General features: G+C 46.3%; 1 protein-coding gene across 12 annotated transcripts in view; it reads right to left on the bottom strand.

Moving 5' to 3' along the window:
* Window positions 1-20,034, bottom strand: part of LOC127058304 (ankyrin repeat and fibronectin type-III domain-containing protein 1-like) — a 698,608-nt gene that overhangs the window by 54,043 nt on the left and 624,531 nt on the right. For 10 of the 12 annotated variants that reach the window (XM_050968088.1, XM_050968089.1, XM_050968080.1 and 7 more), the window contains one exon: window positions 13,868-13,996. The exons of the other annotated variants lie outside the window; for them this stretch is intronic. In XM_050968088.1, coding sequence (XP_050824045.1) covers window positions 13,868-13,996 — 129 coding nt within the window. The remainder of the gene's footprint in view (window positions 1-13,867; window positions 13,997-20,034) is intronic. 12 annotated transcript variants of the gene reach the window in all.

Here is a 20,034-nt window from a genome sequence, read left to right as displayed (position 1 = left end):
GGTCACACTTCCAGGAGTCCCATGGGGGCAAGGCAACATTCACTGCTTCAAGGCTGAGTTCTCTGCAAAATGCTCTTTGTACAAAAGAAAAGAAAAGGTGGGTGGTTTGACCACTTGCTAACCAGAACTGATCCATCAGCTGCAGGCCCCAAGGCCCAGACAGCTTCCCCAGCAGTGCAGTGGCACAAAATATTCCACTCCCTCTGCACCTCTCGTCTGTTCTGCACAGGCACTGTGGGCAAAGAGAAGCGGAAGATGGGAGCCAGGGAAGGAAAAAGATACGGAGGTAGTTGGAGGCTGAAGGTGTGTATGAAAAGTGGAGTGGGAAGAGGAAGGTGGAACATCGCAGTCACGTGGGGATTAAACACTCTAGTGACATGGTCTGCTGCAAATACCAAATACACGTCATCCCATCCCCTCCCCACCCTCCAGCTGCCCTAGTATTTTAATAGTGTATCAAGGAAGGTGTGAGGCACTACAGAAACACTGGAATCAAGGGGTGAGGAGAGGAGAATGGTCACATGGATTGGGCCTCAATCCTGTAAAATGCTGAATATCCTCCACTTCCATTGGCTTGGACAGGAGTGGCAGATGCCAGATCGGGGGTCTGGCGAAGAGAAACCTGATGCTGAAAAGGAAAACAAACCACCCAGACAAAACCCAAGCAAACAGGCAAGATGACAGAGACCAAAGCGCACTGGGGATAATGGATGACCTTCTTGAGACATATCCCCAGCAGGGGTGCATGGCGACATCAGCAACCACCTGAGAAGAAGGAGAGTGGCCAGGAATGGGCAGCTGACATTTTTAAATTCTCTTCCCTGCTGCTTGCTTTTGATAACTAGGATGGTATGTTTCTGTTTTCTAACTAACACAGAGGTGGACAAACTATGGCCCACAAGCCGTTTTAAGCTGGCCCGCAAGCTGCACCAGAGGCTTGGCCCTGCTCTGGTGTTCCGAGCGGGGTGCTGGGTCAGGGCTGCACCACGTGGCTCCAGAAGCTGGCATGGCCCCACTCCAGCTCCTATGCGCTCCATTGGGAGCTGCAGGGGTGGCGCCTGCAGATGGGGCAGCGAGCAGAGCCACCAGGCTGCACCTCCGCGTAGGAGCCGGAGAAGGGACATGTTACTGCTTCTGAGAGCCGCCTGAGGTAAGCGCTGCTCAGAGCCTGCGCCCACTGGCCTCTGCACCCACTGGCTCCCCCACCCCCACTGGAGAATGTCCACTCAGCCCCAATTTAAATGCCAGACTTTGGTCGAAATGACTCCAGTATTGGTGCTTCTCATCAAGCTTTGACCTCACAACTGAAGTTTTCAAAAGCCACCACTGTGATCTGGCACAGTTGCAAACAATGGAGGACAACATTTACTACATAGGTAGGGCCTGAATAAAGTGAGTCTCTCCAGCCTCCTGGTTTCTAACCTCAGCATATTAAGATTAAGCAGCAACTGTCTGACAGTACAAAGAGAACACTATTAAGTGGCTCCATCACATCACTGAAGGGTGCTTTCTCACAAGCATTCAGCACCAGCTTCTATCTTGCATACTGCTGCTTTATTCACCCTGGGAGAATTTCCCCCCTCCCCACACCCAGACAATGGGACCACACACTAGAACTATGCAGTACTTAATCCTTAAGTGGGACTTGTAGTGAGTTGGCCTTGTGTGATGGTCCACAGCACAAGGCCTGGTTTCACTTGCTGGGCTTAAAATACAAGCTGAGTTTATGAAAGCATCTCACAAGTCACCTCAAGATTCTCCTGCTTCGCCCCTCCCCATGCTAATGACTGGAGCAAACAGAGGGAGAGAAAATGCTGGTTTGAATCCCAGAGTACATTTTATTCAATGGCATTCATGACCCTGTTTCTCTGAGGGCTAAAGTTCTATGCTGAAAAAAAAAGGAGGGGGGGGGGCATTTCAGCTCCGAAGCTTAACTCTTTGCTGGGAACAGGAACGTACAGAACCAACATGGTGCAAACTGTGACTTGTTTGCAATTTGTGAATGATCTGCAGGCGATGGATTAGCTGTTGCAGAAATATGTGCATTATTTCAAACAGCATTTACCTTTGAGACTTTCATGCTGTGTTTGCAGAAAACTTTGAAAACAGGATTGAAGGTGATTTTTGTCAAATAAATTATTCATTCCAAATTATTTACTAATGACAGAGCTTGCTTTTCTCTGGGTACCTTTATGGGCCACCTCACCACAGGATGTGAACACCCCTCACAGTCATTAATGAATTTATCCTCATAACATCAGGAAGGCAGGGAAGTGTTATCCCCATTTTACAGAGGGGGAATTGAGGCTCTGCAATTAAGGCCCAGGTTCTCAAAGGTATTTCAATTCCTAACTTCCATTGAAATCAGTGGAAGTTAGGAGCCTAAATTCCTTTGTGATCCAAGTCTAAGTGATTTGCCCAAGGTAACAGAGGGAGCCTGGGGCAGAGCTGAAACCAAATCACCTGGCTCCTACTTCAGTACCTTAGCCCCAGAGGTTCTCAACCTGGGGGTTCAGAACAGGGGTCAAGAGGTTTGCAGCTAGATGGAAGGAGACCCTGGCTAGATGGGAGGGGATTCCAAGGTGATCTTGGTATGGAAAATGGTGTTCAGTAGGTAAACAGCTACTAACCTTGCTGCCTTAACATAAAGCCCCCGCTTTCAGTGAGTGGTGAGAGGAGGGAGAGGGAGTTCAGCACTAACACAAGAGCCTCCATGGTTTCTGGACTGCAGTTCCTCTTTCCCACATTTGTTTAACACAAACCTAGTTTCCAGGAGCCTGATCCTGAATCGCTTATTAAGGCAAAACTCTGTTGGAAAAGCCAGTGGGAGTGTAGCCGGAACGAAGAGCTCAGGCTCGGGCCCTACAGTGTGTTAGCATTTGGCAATCCTGAGCTGCACAAAGCAGCATTGCACACTGGAGCAGACCGCAAGTGCAGTGTCAAAGTCCAATTCCATACAGCTAATTCAATAAGTCACAGATACCATTACTTCATAAGTCAGAGAGACTCCAAAGTTATTAGGAGAATTGGGAGGGGGAGAGGAAAAGTTGAAATGGAGAAGGGAGAGAGACAGGGAGGGTGGAGAGGGGGGAGCTAAGACAAGCAGCAGAACAAAACATCCCATAAATCATGAGAAGCTGCTGAAATACCAGAACAAATGACCCCCTAGCTTGGCCATTGTTCCTGAGTGATGGCTTAAAACGCTCCCAGTCGAGACAAAGTGCCTCCAGGTTTGTTTCAACACTATGCCTGCCCCATTCAGAGCAGTGCATGCACTGCTCAGCATGATCAGCAGCCCTGAGATTCTGGGGAAGGCCTATGTGGTTTAGGAATAGTGGCTGAGATTTGCAAAGCCATTCTCATTAATTGAATGGGCTCTGGACATCCTCAGCTCTAAGCCTGCTTTGAAAATCTCATGTGACAGGAACACTCCCACCAGTCACAGGTTTAACCAAAGCACCTGCACCAGGGCTGGATTACTCAATAGGCAGACTAAGCACGTGCTTAGGGCACCAGCAAAGCAGAGGGCACCAAAAAAAAGAGATGATTTTTTGAAAAAAAATTGACATTTGATATTTCAAAAAAAGCACAGAAGTAATCATCATGGGAAAAATCAGAACTTTGTTAGACTTCCTTACACTCCACTCCACACTCTTCCCCTGTTGTTCTGTTCTCTTTTTATTTACTTATCCTCACCTGTAACTGATCATCCTACTCCTGGTGGTAAAACAGGTGTGGATGTGTCAGAAACTGAACCTGCTCATGCCTCAACACACCGATGGGCAGTTCTTAAAACATATTTGGGGAATGATCATGTGTTGAAATCTCTTTCTAATACTCGCTGGGAGGCACATGCAGTGCCAACAAGTGCAATTCTGGAGTCCTACTCAAAGATTGCGCATACATTAGAAAGTGCAGCTGAAGACCAATCACAGAAGGGAGAAACTATATGAGAGGCAGAAAACACTGCAAACAAGATGCAAGAACTAGAGTTTGTATTCATATTGACCATGTGGAATGAAATTTTACAATACTTTTACCACACAAGTCAAGCTCTCCAAGAAAAAGAATTGGATTTGAAAACATGTGCACACCTTTATCAATCATTAGCAGACCACTTACACACTTTGAGGAATGATTTCGAAAGATTTGAAGACATATCAAAAGATATCTTGCCTGATACTAACTACAAAGAAGCCCAGTTCCGCAAGTAAACCAGGAAAAAATAAGCAAATGATAGCAGTGCAACAGAAACAGCATTGAATCCTAGAGACAAATTTTGCGTATCTACTTACTATGCTATAATTGATACACTTGAAACTCATATGAAGAGGAGAGGTGAAATGTACAAAGAAGTATCAAGTAGATTTTCTTTTCTAAATGATATGGACTTATCTGATGAACACTATTCACAAGGTTCCCAAAAGCTAGTTGACTCATACCCTGTTGACTTGAATATGAATCTCTGCGGAGAAGTACGGCAGTTCCACTGTTATATGCGCGCAAAGTTTAATGAAACAGGAAAAATGAAATTCAGTCACATTGATCTTCATGACACAATATTGAAAGGCGGAAGACAATGTGTATTTCCAAACATAGAGATCGCACTACGTATTTTTCTAACATTGATGATTACTAACTGCTCTGCAGAACGCTTTTTCTCAGCTGAAAAGAATAAAAAACCCTCAGAGACAGGGCTGGCTCTACTGTTTTCGCTGCCCCAAGCAGCGCGACGAATTGCCGCCATGGAAGGCAGGGCAAGTCTGTGTGCCGTTAGGGCGGCATGTGCGTGACTCTACTTTCCCCTCAGCCCCGACCTCCTCCTGCCACCCGTGTGCCCCAACTCTCCCACGTCGGACGGGGCACTTAGTGGGGTGACATGCGGATCCCAGCGCATGCCACTGACCTGCCAGGCCCGAGCTCAACCTCCCCACGACAAACTCTCAAAAACCCTCCACCCCACCCACTCGGTGCCGTTGCAACTCATCTGACCAGCGCGCCCGGCCATGGGAGGAATGTTCCGGCTTCAGGAAGGGCCAGCCTGGAACGGGGCAGGGAGTGGTACCCGGCCCCCGGGGGGAGCTACACGGGGGTTACACATGTCCCCCGCCCCTCTCCCCGTCAGGCCCAGGCTGCCAAAGGGGACGCCTCTCCCTCCAGCCGTACCCGGGCCGGGCTGACCTGTACTCTGTGAGGCTGCCGTGGGTTGGCCCCAGCCGGCCACCCACAGGCGCTGCCTGAGTTACACAGGACCCCGGCACTCTCCCGATTGAGCTGCGGCCCAGTGCCGGTGCATGTGGAATGTCTGCGCTCCTATCTCCATGGACCCTGCTCGGTCCACTGGGGACGGCTTGGGAGGAGCCAGCTCTGAACCTGGCCCCAGACCCCACTGGGCTGGATGCTTGCAACTGGCTATGGCAGGGGTATTGTGTTAGGCTCTGCAGCCTCCACTGCTGGCTGCCAGGGCCAGCTCTACTGTTTTTGCCCCCAAGCAGTGTGCCGAATTGCCGCTGTGGGTGGCAGGGGCAGTCTGTGTGCTGTTAGGGCAGCACGTGCGTTTCCGCAGCGGCAGCAATTCAGCGGCAGCTTCTGTCTTCAGATGGAAGAAAGAAGCTGTGCTGCCACGGACAGATGAGCACAGAAGCTGCTGCCGCCGCCGAAACGTGCATGCCACCCTAACGGCACGCAGACTGCCCCCGCCATCCAGCAGCAATTCGGCATGCTGCTTGGGGGCAAAAACATACAGACTGCCGCTCCTTGTAGATTTCCACCCCAAGCACCTGCTTGGGATGCTGGTGCCTGGAGCCGGTCCTGCTCAGAGAACAACAACGTGTCAGGACAGACTTGATTCACTTTCCCTATTGTGTATGGAAGCGGACGTGCTTCGTCGAGTCAGCTTCGATGAACTTATCCAGAATTTTGCAATCAGAAAATCTAGAAAGAAGCTATTTTAATTTCAGCATACGTGTAAGTTTTGTGTTATTTCAAAAAATAAAATTTTATTTTACGATATAGTATTGTTTTTATTTTGAATTACATATGGGAGGGCACCATAATCATTTCAGTACTTAGGGCCTCTAAAGGTCTTAATCTGGCCCTGCCATGCACATACTCCAGACCCACACATATGCCCCTCCCCATCCCCTCTGTAATTATCAAGGGCTGTTCTTTTCCCCCCACTCTAGTTATTTTTTCCCTCTCTTTGGCTAAGGTCTTCTTAGGAGCTTGAAAATTAAACAAGTTTAAGTCTCATCTCACTTAACCTTGTGTAAATCAGGAGTATTAGGCTATGACAATGAAAACACACTGGTCACTTCCATGTTGAGTGTGAGTCACTTTCACATTCTGGTTCTCATGCCTCAGCCCAAAGTTGCAGTTGTGGAGGTCATATACTGCAAGGGAATATTTAAACCCAAAGAGAAAGTCTATAGCATTACAAAATTTGAAACTGCATCATAAAAATGTTTCCATTAAAAGCCTTTTGCTTTTTAACCAAACTTAAAACTTGGGCCTGATCTACCTGCCAACAATAATACAATGATAGCTGGCTCCTCTATGGTGCCTGGAAAGGGGCTGGTATTGCAGAGACACACTGCCCCATGCTGGAGCTCCGGGATGCACCTTGCCAAAAGCAGGCCTGGTATCTCTAAGGGCTCTAGTGCAGAGGGAGCACAGTCACCCTTTTTAGGTCCTACCCACACTACAACGTTCAGGGTCAGCTATACTTGCCAGAGGCTAGTGCTTTTGTGGATGCTAGCCCTGCACAGTCCTTGTGCTCAGCAGAATGCACAATATGCAAGTCTACCTGGTCTCTGTGTAGGGGCATAATGGGGAAACCTTCTTGCCTCTTTTCCCCAGTCATATGGGACAGGCACAATCCAACCCTCTATAAGCTTCAACGTCTAGGTTTCCTTATTATCCTCATTTTACAAACAGAGGGAACTGAGGAAGAGAGATTAAGTGATTTCCCAATGCACAGCCAGGAACTGAACCCAAATCTCCTGTTCTTCTAATCACTAGACAACATCCTCTCATCAGTGATCCTTCAACTGCTTGCAATGGGCTGCTAAAATGCAGAGCAGAGATACATGGGAAAGTGTGGAATGTACAGTATTTTTACTAAAAGAGCTTAGAATAAGCTAGTCTCACAATACATTACAGTGAGGCTCCCCAATGTGAAAAACGTGAGAAAGAAGTGGAGAGAAGGGGGGAGTGATTAGAAAAAAAGGGAAAGAAACAAATCGGGGAGATATGCAAAACAACCAGAGGAAATGGGCAGGAAAGGAAAAGCAGAGAGGAAAGAGAAGCAAAAAGAAGCCAAGGTTAAAGAAAGAGACAAGTAACAAAGAAAAAACGGAAAAGGAGAGAGTGAATGAACGAAAGATGAACCAAATCAAATGGAACTGAAAGATACAAGCTCAGAGCATGAAAAAAAGAAGAATTGAACGAGATGAAGCTGAGACAAAGGCACTAGAATTTCTGATGAAGTCCCTCACAAGAGGGTGTTAAAGAGACAAGCTGAACACAGACTTTGTTATGGATTAAAAGCTGGTTAAGAGATGATGTAAAATAGAGAAATAACTGATAATTTCTAAGTGTGCAAAAAATTGAAAGTGAGCTGTGGCAAAGCGACAAAATTGGTGTTTTGGGGAAGATTTCTGCTTGTTTTTATTTAACCTTAGAAATAACAAGAAAGTCAAATTTTGTCATCTCCAGTTTGCTAGAGAACTCATTGAAGGTGTTAGAAGTGGGATGTTTATTTTCTCAGTCCTTACTTGAGTAGGAGAAAGTGCTGAATCTTTAACAAAGAGACCTTTTCTCCCATGTGTTGCTTGGTCACTGGAGTTAAACAGGTATTACAAACAAACAGAAATCAATGAATTATAAACCATCTCACTGAAAATCCCTTCCTCTCTCAATTTCCTAGCTTTCACTCTCTTGGAACCTGTGATACCACAATCTTACAATTTCTCCAGCTGCCCATACAATCTTTCAGCACAACAGACCTGAATTTCTAATATAAGAAATAAGCAGGGAAAGAATACTTTTAAAAATAAAAACACTGTTCAGGCCTTCTTTATATATCCTACAAAAGCCACTACAGGGATATTCCACTCTCTGCATTACCCCTCCCCCTGAACATCAGACTGCCCCACAACCAGCCTGGCCTCTGAAGCATTAAGTATTGGGATCTGCCAGGAGCAAGATCCCAAACGAGAAGGACCAGCGGTCTGAGGCAGTATGGCATATTCATAGGTCCCTAACAGAAGGAACTTTGTGGGACCAGCTTAAAAAAATAGCCTAAAAAAGTCTAATAATGAAGTACTTATATTAGTAAATAACATATGAATGAAATAAGTGTTTTCTCAACACTTCACTCCCCACCTCCTTTTTCTCAACAAGTAGAACATAGCAGGCATCCTGTAGTTACAGCTAAACTCAGGAGCAAAATCTTGTTTCACTTGCTTTTTAGAGGACATAAATATGTGCTGCCTAAATAAAGCGTGTACTGTGCCACAGGACCAACATGGGCTATTGATGTTTTGCATCTCATGGACACAGGGCAAAGGGAGGCAAGTGAGCTGGGTTCTAGACCCTCCTCAGACGCTGACTGCCTGTGTGATCTTGGGGGCTAATCACCAAGGGGCAAATATTTAAAGGTATTTAGGCACCTAATGGAATTTTCCAAAGCACTTAGGTGTCTAGCTCCTGTTGAAATAATTGAGTTTTAGAAACCTAAATTCCTTTGAAAATCGGCACTTGGGTGCCTATTCTTCTGGGTGCTCAGCTTCTCACATTTAGGGCCTGATTTTCAGAGGAGCTAAAGAACTGTGGCTCCTATTGTGGGTGTTCAGTAACACTGAAAATCTAGCTGTAAGTGGGCTGTAGCCCATGAAAGCTTATGCTCAAATAAATTTGTTAGTCTCTAAGGTGCCACAAGTACTCCTGTTCTTTTAGCCGTAAATGGACACTTCAAATCAGTGGTCCTCAAAATTTGAACATTTTAGCTTCAGTCTCCTGGTGCCCCATTTTCCGCATCTGAAGAATGAGGATGAGAACACTTTCGTACCTGATGGAGTGCTGTGAGAGGTAATCAATGGATTGGATATGTACCAATATATGTATTATTATTTATGTCACCAGAACAAATAAGAGCCTGCTCTTGGACCCCACTTGCAAGGTGACCCCCCTCACACACACACACACACCAAAAAGAGCCTGCAGTTTTGATTTACAAGTATACATTAGATACTTGTGCATAAAACTGAGGAGTGTGAATGTACATATCCCAGCACTGACAACGTGGGTTCCAGTCCTGCAGACCCCAGGTCCAAGCAAAACCCCACTGACTGGGGGAACTAATGGAATGATGACATTACAAAGCCAAGCGAGCGAACGTCTCCTTTGCAGGGCCTGGCTTTAGCGTACAATGCGTTACCTCCACACGTGGTCCACATTTTCGAATGGCCATCCACTCGGCCTGCAGGTGTGTGTCCATCCCCAATATTGTGCATGTGAGCACCTGTGCACACCCTTTTCCAGCACCAATCTCAATCCTTAGGTGACGGGTTTAAAATGCTATTATCTGCACATGCCCACTTCAGAATCTCTCGCTGGTGCATGTTAGTGTTAGTGCTGAACAGTGTGCATGTGGGTGTCCGCACAGGCATCCTGAGGTTTTGAAAACTTGGCTACTTATGTTTGAAAGTAAATTAAATTCTTATACTGGAACAATATGCCTACTGTAGCTCCTGGATTTCCTACTGAACCAGAACAACAACGGAAGCGGTTAGTAGAAGATCCAAACAATATCCTCTGAAAACATTAAGATGGTTAGGGGTTCAATTATGGCTCTGTTACAATAGATTGCTCCCCAATAGGGGGCGTTATAGTATGATAGTATGCTTCTGTATATACCCAGGCTTGGCAGAATTTGATTTTTAGGTTATAATTTTGATAGATAACATCGATGTTTATTTTAAGCATTTCTTCTATTTTTCTCAATTTAAATTTTTAATGTTGCACAAAATTATGGGTTTTAAGCATCTTCCTCTATTTTTATTTATTTAAATTGTCAGTGTGGGAAATTATGCAGGGGGATCAGACAATTATTTAATGACAGTAGAGGTTGAGATTCAAAAAGTTAAAACTTTACAATCATTAAAACATAAATTGTCAACATCATGTCAAAACATACAAAGTAAATGTCCTTAAATCAAACTCTAACAAGTTCTCAACCACCATTTTTCTTACTTTGCCTCTGTACATTTCAATTATTGACGGAAATATTTTTTGTCAATTTGTGTGTGTGGCGAAATCAATGTTTGCTGATATTTACCAATACAAATCTAATCATTCCAAGCTTATGCATAGGGTAATATCTTTGAAACCTGTAAAGAAGTTCTTGATGAGAGAAGTCAGAATATGTACAGGAAGGAATGAAGCCTGAATGTTGTGCTGTCTTAGACCACTTTCTTTTTACACTTGACTATTGAACACTAGAGCTAGGTGAAATTTTTTGGCCAAAAATGTTTTTTCAGCAAAAAATGCAGCTTCAGCAACACTGAAATGTTTTGCAGATGAATGCTGGTTTTGTTGAGTTGTTTCAGTCAAAACCCCTAAGCACGCAAAAATTTTGAAAAAAATCTATTCTGTTTTGACATTTTTCTAAATGAAATGTTTCAATTTCCTGTTTCAAAACGACTTTTTGTTTTGTAACTTCCTTTAATTTGAATTAAAAATACAACCCAAACCATTTTAAAATGGACAAAATCAACACAAAATATTTTGTTTGACTCAAAACAATTTTTTGATTTTTGGATTTTCCGAACATTTTGAAACATTGGTTTGACCCAAAACATTTCTTTCCCCCTCCCCAGGGACTTGCAAGCCCCATTATTCACCCTGCTCAACTGAACACTTGTGAACCTGGGCCTCCCAAAAGAAGAGGAAGAAGCAAAGTGCCCCGCTGCGATGCCTGAGGATGGGGTGCCTTGGAAAGGCATAGCACCTCCGTCTAGAGGCCTGGGAGAAGAATAAGACGTTTAGCCTTAGCTACACCTTCACAAGGGAAGTTAGTGCTTTCCTACAGTATTACCAGCCTGACCTCGAGAGCTGGGCCTCCCCTGCCTAGAAATGGCCCATGGCCTCATGCTGCAGTATGCTGCCAGCAGTGGTCAATGGCTGCCTCCACCCCCTTTGCTCTGGCAATGCTGGGAGTCAGACAATGCCTGATCTCTGTGGGCGCATTGTGGTGGGTTGACAGGAAATACTCGCAGCATACCTGTGCAGAGAGGAAGGTGTAAGTGAGCCACAAGTGTTGCAAACTGCTGGGTACAAACATGAATGGAGGATGATTGTTACACTCCAGTGAGGTTACATTCAGCCATTAGAACTCCCGACAGGTGGGATAACATTAGAAAAATTCTCATTTTGAGCCACAGATTGTCTATCCTTGCTCTCCAAAGTGCTTGTGTTTGGCAAGTTTTACCTGAAGGTGATTACTCCTCACTAAGGATTTGTTTCCAGGCTGCCTCACAAAACCCTGTGAAATATTTATTATTGCCAAACAAACATGAGACAGTTGGCTCCCCCCAGCACTGACAGCTGAAGCTCAAATATACTCCAGAAAGAATATGGAAACTCAGTAAGAATTAAATGGTTAAAGATGACCAGCAAAGGGGGATGGGTGGGAATTGGGCTTGTGCCTTTTTTGCTTCTTTATGCCGGAAAAAGGGCTAAACTGGGTTTTTTGTTTATCTGTTTTTTGGCTTGTACATTAGAAATTTAGGTGTTGTCTAGTTTGGAAGATTCCATGGTGGTTGAAAGATGGAATGACGACATCAGAAGAGCTATGAGAGTGACTGTTGAGCAATTGGAAAGGAAAGGGATTTTTAGTTAGGTTGTTTAAAACTCTGTGGGTTTTGTTAATACCTATTTAACGTTGATGCCTAATTACCATTATGGAGAAAGGCAGCCTATCTGAAGGATTCAACACTCCTTCCGTTAAGGAGTTAGAGCTTAGAATAAATGGCCCAGAGTTCTCCAGCAAAAGCAGGGGAAAAACAGATGACATTCCTAAGGAATTTTTTTTTTAAAGTTCTGATTTCTTTATCCAGTTCAGGAATTAAAAAAAAGGCACAATTCTCATTTTGAGAAAAATCCTTCCTTAATGCTGAGAGGATTGAGCTATGAGCGGACTCCAAGACTATCTCATCAAGACACACAAACCATGGATAAATTATTTCCATCTCAAACGAGGAGCAGTCTCAGAATAAAGCTGGCAGTTTAGCTCAAGCTGGAGCACAGCATGCGGCGTCTCTGGGGTTCTGTGCATGTATCACACCTACAGAACACCACAATAATAATATTTTGCACTGATAGAGTGCATGTCACCCAAAGATCTCAAAGCACTTTACAATGGGAAGGAAGGATCATGACCCTCATTTTATAGAGGAGGAAATGAGGCACTGTGAAGTGAAGTCACTTACCTAGAGCAAGTCCGTGGCAGAGCTAGGAATAGATCCCAAGTCTCCTGACACCTCGCGCCATGCTCTAACCATCAGACAACCCTGCCTCCTAGAATTGCAGCCTGGTCCAGTTTATAAACATTAGGTGGGTGGCTGACTGGCTGATAAGTGCCAGTTGCACTGATCCCCTGACAGCTGGTGAGGGAGGCTGGGTGGGGCCTGCATGTGGAATGAAAGGGTGGAAGCTGTGGGCAAAGAGCTCCATGTGGTTTCAGCTTCCTGCTCCACCCCTCCAGAGCTCCTAAAGGAGGGAGAATGCAAAGGTGTCTAGAGACTGTTCGAGCATAACATCTCTTTTGCCTGGTTTCCTGGCTTCTCTTTAGCTCCAGCCAGCTCCAGCCAAAGGACTCGGCATTGGAGCCTGGATCCCTTTGTTTTGCAATAATACCAGGCAGGGAGTTTGTTTATTTACTCAGAACAAATAATTGTCTTAATTAAAAGTTTTTGCTGAAGCTGGATCCATCCCACATAGTTAGCACTCATCGTCTGCCTCCCACACAGCTCCCGGAGCATGCTCGCTGCTCCCCTACAGATACATTCACGGACTAGCAGGGCAAACAGGAACCCAACACTGACTCCCAACCTTGCAAAGCTTCTTTTAGCCCCTCCCCTCCCCAAGTCCCTCTCCCCACACGAGCAGGGAGCTGTCTTCCTTTGGCACCTTTAACCCTCACCATCGTCTGTGTCCCATCCTGGGAAGGACTAGCAGCTTTCTGTGTCCTATACCACTTAACTCCTGAGGCCAACCTCTGCTACCGGGGCCTGTTTGGGCGGGGGCGGGGGGAGGGGGCTCTGCCTTACTTGCTACAGGGGCCTGTTGGGGGGGGTCTCTGTCTCACACACTACAGGGGCCTGTGTGAGGTTTCCCTGTGCATCACACTCTGGGAGGGGTCTATGATGGGTGAGTCCCCTCTGCCTCACACTGGGAAGGGCCTGTTGAGAGGTGGGGGGGTCATCCTTGCCTCACAGATGCTGGAAGAGGCCAGTCATGGCATCCCCTCTGCCTCACATCACTGGGGAAGTGTCCGAGACCCCACTGAGCCGCTCCAGCACAGGCTGGGAGATAGTGGCTGCACCCCAGGTCTGTACTGCAAGTGTCTTTCACGGTTGTCTCTGCTAGAGGGTATAGTCCAGTGCTGGGAGGAGGAGTGCGAATGGGTAGCCTCCCACTATGCTTTCTGTACATCCCTGACATCACTCAGCACTAACAGACAACAGCAACTGTGGTGGGGCTCAGACAACTCCAAAGAGCTCCCTGCACTGCAGGGATCTCAGCAGAAAGCTGAGGGCTGGGGTCCAAAGCTCCTTTCCTCTCAGCCGTGCCCTGCAGCTCTTACCATTCAATGCTCAGAGACCTGGGACGGAATGCAGGCAGCTCAGCTGAGGCATACTCAGCTTTCCTCCTCTTCTCCTGCTTCTGCTTAACTGACAAGCGGTGGGCAAACTTAGAGAGGCTGCTTTCCGACCTGGGGAGGGGGAAAGGAGAGGTGTTAACTTCACTGCAGCACCTTAGGGACCAGAGGCAGGTTCAGGGCAAGGCAGAGGGATGCTCATAGGAGGCAGGGGTGAAGAAGCAGAAGGCTCAGAGTCAGGGGCAGCTCTAGGTATTTTGCCACCTCAAGCATGGCACGCAGGCTGCCTCCGGCGGTTTGCCTGCGGAGGGTCCGCTGGGCCCGTGGCTGCAAGAGGTCCACTGAAGCCGTGGGACCAGCAGACCCTCTTCATGCAAATCGCCGGAGGCAGCCTGTCTGCCACCCTCGCGGTGCTGGCAGAGCGCCTCCCGCGGCTTGCCACCCCAAGCACGCGCTTGGCGTGCTGGGGCCTGAAGCCGCCCCTGCTCAGAGGGGGTAGGTGTGAAGCAGCAACAGTTTTAGAACTGATTTAATTGGACAAATTCTATCATTTGCATCTGCACAGCCCTACTGATGCCAGCAGTACTGCATGGGTATAATGGAAAAGCAGGTCTTGGCTCTGTAGCATTAGGCATAATTCTATCCACCTGGATACAAACAGAGAGTAAGAGTTGTTCCTTTCATCCCTAATCAGTGAAGGAGAATGTGTTACTGAGCCCTGCCGGGAGCAGAATGCAGTTACCTAAACCAGAGAACAACAGTATGGTGAGCAAGATGCACCCCTATCTGCAGAGCAATTGCAGCTCAGCATCTGAGAAATCCTTCTCATGGTGAATCTGCAACCCTGACAGCACGAGGTTCTAACTCCTCATAGGTTGCAGTTTCCTGCTCAAGCAGAAATAAAACAACCCTGTAAGGTGTGAATGTTTTGCTTCAGTGTCGATCCGGAGAGTTCCCGTGATGGACAAGGCAGTGGCAAAGGGATGGAAACTGGCTGCTCTGGGATCCCCCCATGCTGCCTGTTTCACTGCTTGGCAAGATGGTCAGCGCAAGCCAGAGGCTCAGCAACCTCCACAAAGAGAAGCAAAGGCAGCTGGGAATGGTACACATGAAACTTCTGTCACAGCCACACTCCCATTCACAAAAAGCCCAGAGCGCTTGCACATCCCCAGCTTGGGATTGGAAACACTGAGCAGCTTTCATTCTGGGGGCTGATCTGGAAATAAACCCACCATGGAGACATTTTGGAATAGCAAATAGAACTCATTTATCTACACATAAGTTCAAATGTCAGGTCTTTGCACTGACCATGCCCCTCTCCCGCATGGATGGAAAGTAACAGGCCAAGGTGGCAGCCACTCAGCAATTTTAGAGAACAGCACCTCTGAGGATCCATGACCAAGATGTAACTGCATCCTCTCTGCTACATTACAGTCCCCAGGAGCCCCCAGCACTGAGAAACTCCTGCATCCCCTCTGCACGTTACAGCCCCTGGGAACTTCCAGCACCGAGACACCCTTGCATGCTGCTACTATATTGCATCATAGAATCATAGAAGATTGGGATTGGAAGGGACCTCAGGAGGTCATCTAGTCCAACCCCCTACTCAGAGCAGGACCAACACCAACTAAATCATTCCAGCCAGGGCTTTGTCAAGCTGGGCCTTAAAAACCTCTAAGGATGGAGACTCCACTAGATAATCCATTCCAGCGCTTCACCACCCTCCTAATGAAAAAGTGTTTCCTGAGACCATTGCTTCTTGTTCTGTCATATGCCACCACTGAGAACAGCCAAGCTCCAACCTCTTTGGAACCTCCCTTCAGGTAGCTGAAAGCTGCTATCAAATCCCCCCTCATGCTTCTCTTCTGCAGACTAAACAAGTCCAGTTCCCTCAGCCTCTCCTCATAAGTCATGTGCCCCAGCCCCCTGATCATTTTCATTGCCCTCTGCTGGACTCTCTCCAATTTGTTCACACCCTTTCTGTAGTGGGGGGGGGGCCCAAAACTGGACACAATACTCCAGATGCAGCCTCACCAGTGCCAATTAGAGGGGAATAATCATTTCCCTCGAACTGCTGGCAATGCATTACAATACTCTGGGAACCTCCAGACCCAAGACATAACTGCATGCCCTCTGCTATGCTACAGTCCTCCTAACCTTCAGCACCTACTCCCCTTTCGATCCAAAAGAAGACAAGAATGAGTAAAAAACCTCAGCCCTCCCTCAGGCTAAGCTGCAGTTCACTTCTTCAGAGTGGACTCCTCTTCATGGTTCCATGGCACTGCTCCCTGAAGCATGCCCAGGCAAGAAGAAGCCAGAAAAGCCAGTGTGAGGTGCTGAAATGGGATGGTGGACGTTGCATCATTCGATCACCGCTCTTACTGGGCATGTCAGAAGCAGCATCAGCAGGCTCCCCAGAGGGGTCCCACAAGTCTTCCTCATCTGCTGGTAGCCACTGCCAGTCTGAGACATTTTCTCTGTGTTTTACTCTGTTTTGTTTTAAATTCTCATCTGCTCTGAAATGGAACTATCCTCAAACAGCCTCACCAAACCCATATGATCTGCACGCACAGAGTCTCTGCCGCTGACTTTTGTAACTCAGATGTGAGGATTTACTGTTTTTCCTCTCTGTTAGCCCTCCAAAAAAAGGAAGCTGCAATCTAGTTCTGCCAGTACATCATGAAGGTCATTCTCAAATAAATTCAGCCGTTGGTTACCTCTGTGCCACTCTGTCTTCCCGTGGAGCTCATCGGTATAAACTGAGAGCAGAATTTGAGGATTGTGGGGCTCTAGAGATGTAGCTCAGGGTAGAATTTGTCCTGCAGAAACTTTATTACTGGCATCCACTGATGACGCACAAGTCAGAAAAGACCCACGTTGGCTTTCAGATCCCAAGTTCAGCTTGCCTGGCTGGCAGTGCCTAGCACCTCAGCCAAACCCTCCACCCTTCCTTCTTCCTTCTGAGCATCAAGCAACAGCATTTGACATTTAAAACCCTAAAATGTACTGCTGTCATTATTAGTGCTAATGAAACCAGGGCTCCACTGCACCTGGCATGCACATTGCGAGAGACAGTCCCTGACTTGATGAACTTACAATCTAAACAGACAAGGCAGAGCAAGGATACCCAGGGGTACAGAACTGAAGTGACTAGCCCAAGCTCAATGGCAGAGCTGAAAGTAGAACCCACATATCCTGACTCCCGGTCCAGTACCCAATCTGCTATGCCACACTACTTCTCCAGGAACAATCAATCTTCTCTCTCTTAACAAGAAGAGAGAAGATTGGACTGATGATGGACAATGTCCTGCAATAGCTTCAAACTTTTAACAGTTCCCACTCTCTCCTCCTTCTTCTGTGCTGTGTGTGTGTATGCGGCGGTGGGGTGTGTGTGGAGTGGGGAGAAAGAAAAACTGGGACACAAGACTAATGTGGAAAAACCAGGGAATGTGACAAGTCTGGCTGCAAAGTTGTAAACCATATGGACAGAGGCCCTGGCTATCTGACACATCTGAATGAGAACCACCCGCACGGATCTGCACAGCAAGGAAACAAACTTCAGCCTGTTCATATGTGTATGCAGTGTAGCTGTAGCTGTGCCAATCCCTGGATATTAAAGAGACAAGATGGGGGAGGCAATATCTTTTATTAGACCAACTTCTGCTGGTGAGAGAGAGAAGCTTTCAAGCTACACAGAGCTCTTCTTCAGGTCTGGGAAAGCTACTCCCAGTGTCACAGCACCGTACATTTTGCTGTGATGCTGGGAGTACCTTTCCCAGCCCTGACAAAGAGCTTGGTGTGGCTCAAAAGCTTGCCTCTCTCACCAACAGAAGTTGGTCCAAGAAAAGATACCACTTCCCCCACACCGTGTCTCTCTAATCTCCTCATATGGCATTTGTATCAGTTTGTGCATCTATATATTTTTTAAGTTAATACATTTCTCAACTGACTTAAATGGAACAAAATACCCTCAAAAAAGGTATTTCTCAGAATGTGAGCTCTCTGCTTCTCTTGCTGTACAATAATTAAACAGACCATGAATGGCTAGCCTTTTTTCCAGATATATTTTAAACACAGACATCTTCAATGCATTAACTCTGGTTATTGATTTATTTTTCAGTTTACAAATTGCTGTTGCTTGGGACAGGGTGGAGATGGTTTTTTGGAAGGAGAAGACGTCTTTGTAAATTTCACCACTGGGAAAGAGTCGGTCAGACCTTCTGGGTCATTCTTTACAATTTAAAAAAATCAATTGCTTTGATGTAAGGGATGGCAGTTTGTCTTTTAAAAAACACAAATTTTTCTCAATGCTGAATAAACCGCTGGGGGAGAAGGAGTTAGATTAGGAACAATTTAAGCATCTCATTAAGTCTGCCTAATAGAACGCATTGCACAAACAACAGTGCTGTCATTAAACACTCTCCTTTGATCCCATGTCAAAGCTCATATTGTAATGAGTAATATTTCAATTAGCTGAGGCTTGGTAAAGTGATCTCTCATCTCTCAGGCAGTTTCTGTGTTCAAAGCAGAGATAGGGAAAGAGGGAACATGGAAGTAAAGGTTCTGTAGTGAAGGTCTTCAGAAATGGGACATTTTCCTTTTCCGGAAAAATGGATAAATGGACACAAATCAGACATTAGGAATGGCAATATACAAAAACCTGTAGGGGAGCACTTCAACCTCCCTGGCCACACTATTGCAGACCTTAAGGTGGCCATCCTGCAGCAAAAAAATTTCAGGACCAGACTTCAAAGAGAAACAGCTGAGCTTCAGTTCATCTGCAAATTTGACACCATCAGCTCAGGATTGAACAAAGACTGTGAATGGCTTGCCAACTACAGAACCAGTTTCTCCTCTCTTGGTTTTCACACCTCAACTGCTAGAACAGGGCCTCATCCTCCCTGATTGAACTGACCTCGTTATCTCTAGCCTGCTTGCTAGCATATATATACTGCCCCTGGAAATTTCCACCACATGCATCTGAAGAAGTGGGTATTCACCCATGAAAGCTCATGCTCCAAAACGTCTGTTAGTCTATAAGGTGCCACAGGATTCTTCGCTGCTTTTACAGATCCAGACTAACACGGCTACCCCTCTGATACTTTCTTCAATCAGTTTCTCTCGACCTCTAGGACTTCTCCAATTAGTCAATTTCTAATGCCCAGAACTGACCACCACTCCCCTCAGAGCCTATCACAGTCACCTTGCTGATCTGCAGCCTGATGCCTTTGCACCCAGAGCCCCAAATTGCACAGGTCTTTTTTGCTGTCATATGGCATTGCAAACATACCTAAGTTGCTGTCACTCTCAACCCTTGGTCACTTTCATCATCACAAAGGCACTCTGGGTTTCTCTTTCTTGTACTCTGTATCATTCACCACCACCCTGCCCAGTCGAATCTCATTTCATTATTTTTGGATCATGTTTATGCCTCCCTAGATCCCTTTGGATGATCTATCTATCCAGATATTTATGTAGCCTTCAGCACCTCACAATCAGTAAGGAATTTTATCCTTGTAACACCCCTGTGAGCTAGGTCTCTTCTAACCCCACTTTGCAGATGGGGACCTGAGGCCCAGGGCAAAGTCAAGCAGCTGGAAGGGAAAGCCAGACAAATAATTCCAGTTGGAAAGGCAGCACACATTTTTAACAGTGAGGGTGATTAACCATTGTAACAAACTACCAAGGGAAATAGTCAGTTCTCCATCTCCTGAAGTCTTTAAATCAGGACCAGATGCTTTTCTGGAAGATGCGCTTTAGCTAAACACAAGTTATGGGCTCAGTACAGGGGTAATGAGGTGGAATTCTATGGCCTGTGTTAGGAGGCCTTAAAAGCATATGAATCTATTACATGACTTGCCCACAGTGCCTGAACCAGAACTTGAATCCTGGTCTTTTGAGACCCAGTCCAGTGCCCTCCCCACTAGTCCATCTTTCCTGTGCCATCACTGTCTCCTCACTGATATTGATGACCCTTCCCAGTTCAGCATCATCTGAAAATTTCATTAGCATAACTATTTCCAGTTATCAGGCCATTGCAGTTCTGGAGGAACATCTTTTCCACAACTCATTAAAGCAAACTCCTGCTTCCTGTGTGGATCTGAAAGTTCCAATGGTATTTTTTCAATTAGAAACCTAGGAGAATGTTACAG

The sequence above is a fragment of the Gopherus flavomarginatus genome, chromosome 9 (assembly GCF_025201925.1).
Source record: "Gopherus flavomarginatus isolate rGopFla2 chromosome 9, rGopFla2.mat.asm, whole genome shotgun sequence".
Taxonomy (NCBI): Eukaryota; Metazoa; Chordata; order Testudines; family Testudinidae; genus Gopherus; species Gopherus flavomarginatus.
Note: the sequence above shows the minus strand (reverse complement) of the source record. Positions and strands in the feature narration are given on the sequence as shown.